This window comes from Dendrobium catenatum, unplaced genomic scaffold (genome assembly GCF_001605985.2).
Source record: "Dendrobium catenatum unplaced genomic scaffold, ASM160598v2 original_scaffold_86292, whole genome shotgun sequence".
NCBI lineage: Eukaryota > Viridiplantae > Streptophyta > Magnoliopsida > Asparagales > Orchidaceae > Dendrobium > Dendrobium catenatum.
In genome coordinates, this window is record NW_021404733.1 from 302,073 (window position 1) to 306,927 (window position 4,855).

A 4,855-nucleotide genomic window follows, 5' to 3' on the forward strand; every position below is an offset into this window, starting at 1 on the left:
CCGACGATTTCACCGTCAAATGACACCGCAATATAAATGGTTATGACCTAGGGCCCTATGAACCGATTGATTTTGCCTCCAAATAGCACCAAATATTGATTATGCTCAGAGCCAATATGTTCCTTATTGTTATCAAATCCTTGAGATATAAGTCAATAGGATATAATCTATAGAGCATAAAACCCTCTGTTAACTAAGATGGATTCAAATTTATCCCGCCTTAGATAAACACTGACCCCAAGTCTGCAAAGTCTCCTTGGATGAAGCAACTCATGGCTGCCGACAAGGATCCTTCTATCAAGTTAGGTCAACTACCTCCTATGATTAAGTAGGCCAGGGACCAAGATGGCCCGGGACGACAGAACCATGGGATATTGATCAGGTCCATCATTCATTCCCCTATCATCCTCTTTAAATGCAAGATGATAAAAATTTTTATTTTAAATATCAAACCTAAAAATTCTCCAATATACATGCCCATGCTGCTACTATATGCCGGATAAATACGATGTGTTCACTGACGACTAACCTTAATCGAAAGTTCTCTATTGTTATCAAGAAGGGTAATTAACTATAGGGTCTAGGCAACCAGAAATCAGATCATAAAGTCATCGCAAAATGAGGGCGAAATCTCTGAGTAGTGTCTTGTCTACAAACTCATCTGCCTACCAAAATTTACTCTGGAACTTAATCCTTTAAAACTCCCCCAAAAAAGAAAAAGCAGAAAGCGTGTAGAGGCCAAAGTCGAATTTTTGGAGTCCATAAAGAACTTTTAGTTGATAGACAAAACTCTCAACCATAAAACTAAGATTTTATTTGTAACGACTTTCTTACTGTTTTTTTACAATAGCTTTTGTTTCCTGTTCTCTAAAGCAGTAAAAAAATCATCCCAAATAGCCTTAGAGGTGCAGTGTAAAAGGCAAATTCTAAAACAAAGAGAACCCACTATCATTAATGAGAAGAAATACAAACAATACTAAATAGAAAATAGATCATATAATGTAGCACTACTCCCAACAGCTCACAAATGCATGCATGCATCCTAAGAGACACTCACACAACAAACCCCTGCAGGATTCTTTTAACTAATAATGGAACCCATTCATTCATTCATTCATTCCCATAACACCCTTTATTATTCTAAGCAAAGCCCACAACAACTAATCTGATCAAGCACTCAAACTCCCTCCATTACTCTGTGACAGCAGTGGGCGCTTCTTCAGCCTTCGGCTCCTCAGTCGCCGGCGGCGCCTCAACTTCCTCCTCCGCGGCCTTCGGCGGCTCCTCCTTCGCCGCCACCTCGTCGGAGGCGGCGGGTTCCTCTACAGCGGGCTCTTCGGAGGCCGGCTCTTCAGTGGCGGCGGGTTCAGGTGGGACTTCTTCCTCGGTTTTGGCGGGCTCTTCTAGTGGAGTTTCAGCGGGCTCGGCGGCTGGTTCGGGCTCGGGTGCTGGCGGGGTTTCGAGGGTTTCTTCAACGTGTTCGGGCTCTTCGGCGGTTGGTGGGGAGTCGGCGGGAATCTCGTCGGCGGCGGGCGCAGCGGCGGTCTCCTGCTCGGATGGGACGGGAACTGATTCCACCTGAAAGGAAGGAATGTTTGCTGCTGTGATATTTGGAATAAAGAACTAAAGGAATATAAATCAACGATGAGTTTCAATTTAAATAAATAAAATTTAAAAAATAAAAAATAAAAAAAATTAATATTATTATTTAAAATTATTTTTAATAATACTTTATATCATTTAAAAATTAAAATATTATATAAATTAAAAAAAAATAACTTTTTTATATATTTGATTCATAGAAGAGTTAATAAATAATAATAATTGATTTAGAATTACTTTTAATTATTTCAAGCTACATCCATTTTAAAAAATTAAGATTTACTTTTAAATCAAAATATTCTATTGCCATTTTTTTTATTTCTTTAACCAATAATTTAAATTATTATTAGCTTTTCCATTCATTGGATGTAATTTCGCAACTAAGGTCTCCTTTGCGACGGTTTTTATATTGTTTTTAAAAATAATTTTGTACTAAAAATCTATTTTAAGAAACAGTAAGAAAGTTGTCCTAAACAAAAAAATTTGGTTTAGTACGACTTTCTTACTGTTTCTTAAATCAGCTTTTCTTTTAAATAATAGTAAGAAAATCATCCCAAACAAAAGAGTTAGAGAGAGAAATTATCACCTCAACAGCTGCCATAGATGATATAGAAGTTCAAGCCTAGAGGATAGAGAACGCTATGATCAGCTTCGATGAGAGAGAAAGAGCGAGGAAGAAGGATAGAGATAGAGAGAGAAATAATAGGAAGAAGTGAAGAGATAGAGAGAGAGAGAGAGAGGTAACTATGATCAGATGGAGTGTGCCTTCTCAGCATGAAAGAGCTATTTATAGCGCCCCTTTCCACCTCCTCGCCTTAGAATCTTAAGCGTATCACAAGAGACTGATTATTGTACTCATTTTTTTTAATTCATTAATTATTTTATTTTCAGATCTAGAAAAGTATGGAGACAGGCCGGGCCCATCTCGACTCATCTTTAACTTAAACTTGATTAATTAGTAGAATTTGAGCTAAAATTGTATTCTATTAGTTTGAACCGGCTCACGATTGAAAATAATTACCATTTAAATCATTATTATAATATTTTTTAAATGTGTGGGATTGTTAGCTAACGAGTCGAGACAGAGCTGATTTAGGCTTCGTTTGGAATTACTTTCTTTCATCTTCTTAAAACAGCTTTTTAATACAAAAATTATAATTTTTGTACTAAGAAGCCGCTTTAAGAAACCGTAAGAAAGCAATCACAAACGAAACCTTAAACTTGACTCATTAACTTATTGAGTTTAATTTACGAATTATTTATCGAATCGAGTACGAATAAACTCAAGAGTCAACTTGACTCACTTAGGATTCATTTTAGACTACCTTTTTATTAATTTTTAAAATAACTTTTTATTATAATTTTTTTTTAATAAATTATAGCTTTAAAAAGCAGCAATAAAGCCACCAAACGAAGCCTTATTTAATAGATCCCGCTTAAGAGAGAATATGGACATATTAAATCACAAAAATTCAAAAGCTAAAACGCAGCCTGCCACCTCCTTTCGGCAATGTTCCACGTGGCGTTCCTCGATTGGTTTCTTTTGAAAGGTAGGCCCCACCTGTGCCAACTCTAGCCTGGAAAGCTTGTGAATACGGGACCCACCTACAATAACGTCGAGTGAGTGGCGGTGGAGAGCGGGCCCCATCGAAGATGGAGGCGGCCAACTCGCTGCCGTGGCGGGGATCTCCACTTCCGGACCGCCAACATTTTCTGCTTCGCTTCCGCATATTTATTCTATGCGAGCCGCAACATCACCGTTCATTAGGCGAGAATCACTAGAACGCGATGAAGCAATTATGCGGAGCGGGGAGCCCGCCCGTACTTGCGAGAAAAAGGAGCGATCGGCGTGCGTGACAGCACTGCATGGGCCCCGCCGGTCGCATCCTTCCATCTGTACCGACGTGGCATCTCTGCCGAGCCCAATCCCCGAGGAATTTTTTACTATAAAATGAGCCGGGGACCGAAGATCAGTTTACTGAGTTTTCAACGAGCATTGATAACCGTTGATCTCGGATCCAACGGTTATGATAGAAGGATCACGGTTCGGTTTGGGACCGATGCCATGTGCGCAAAAGCTTAGGGTTTTTAATTAAGGGGCTAATGGGAAATTAATGTGAAAAGTAATATATTATTTAAGGGATTTTAATGTGAACAAAATAAAATTTAAAACTTTGATATAAATTAAAAATTTATATAATTTTGAGTGATGCCATTAATTTAATATGAATTTACATTTATACCACTTTATTTCATACTATTTACATTTAATATTTAATATTTGTCTATCAACTAGAAACAAATTTAATGCATAATAAATGAAATATAAAGTTTTCTAGATTAGCATAAATGAATGAATGAATTAACTGAGTGGATATATTTGACATTAACATTTTAATATGGGTGATAAGCCATATAATATTAATATTTTTTGATTGTTAGAATGTAAAATAACTGAAATAAGTTGTATTTATATGTAAATTTTCCTATTTTTTTCATATTGTTATTTAAAAAATTAAAATTATATCTATTATATTTCTTCAAACTATAAATTAAAAAATTGAATTTGAATTTTAAAGAATTTTTTTTTTGAACAAAATTAAATTAATTACATAATTGAACTTATTCATAATTGAACTTATTCATAATTGAACTTATTAATTTATTTAAAAATTGATAATTTATCAAAATGAAAATTAATATTTTATTGTGTTATTTAATAATTAAGCTATATTTTTTTAAAAAATAGTGATATATGAATATAATTTAAATTATAAAAGAGACATAAAAATTGCAAAAATTTGCATAAATAAGCATACATAGAAGAGGGCTTGCTATAAATGTGGCCATGGGGACCTTTGAAGAGAAGTGTTTGATAGAGAAAAATGTAATGACATGATGAGTTAGATGACAATATCAAGTTGGATTCTATAATGGCATTAGTGATGGAGTATTGATAGGAAATATTGAGCTTCTTGACAAATTTTGTGACCTAATTTATGTTGAAGTGTACATATCATACATAACTTTTCTAATATATTTTATGTTAATAAGCCTATAATGATATCAAAATGAAACCGGTCCCCGAATCCTCACATTTTTTTTCTATGATGCCTGTTCTCTCTTATACATCTTCGTCGTCTATTCAGCTATTATCCATCATCACTGCATCTTATCCCGCGCAACGCTGCTTATACACTCATATCATTATTTTTTCTCCATATTAAAAAATAAGTTGCATGTTTCTTATGCT

At 35.0% G+C, this 4,855-nt stretch overlaps 1 protein-coding gene across 1 annotated transcript; it reads right to left on the reverse strand.

Annotated features, from left to right (window-relative positions):
• Positions 1 to 924: 924 nt before the first annotated feature.
• LOC110108292 (cytochrome c1-like) lies at positions 925 to 2,357 on the reverse strand. Its single transcript, XM_020838869.2, has 2 exons — positions 2,189 to 2,357; positions 925 to 1,578 (listed from the first exon to the last, which is right to left on the reverse strand). The coding sequence occupies exons 1-2, from the start codon at positions 2,201 to 2,203 to the stop codon at positions 1,192 to 1,194; spliced, it is 402 nt and encodes a 133-aa protein (XP_020694528.1). The 5' UTR covers positions 2,204 to 2,357; the 3' UTR covers positions 925 to 1,191.
• Positions 2,358 to 4,855: the final 2,498 nt, after the last annotated feature.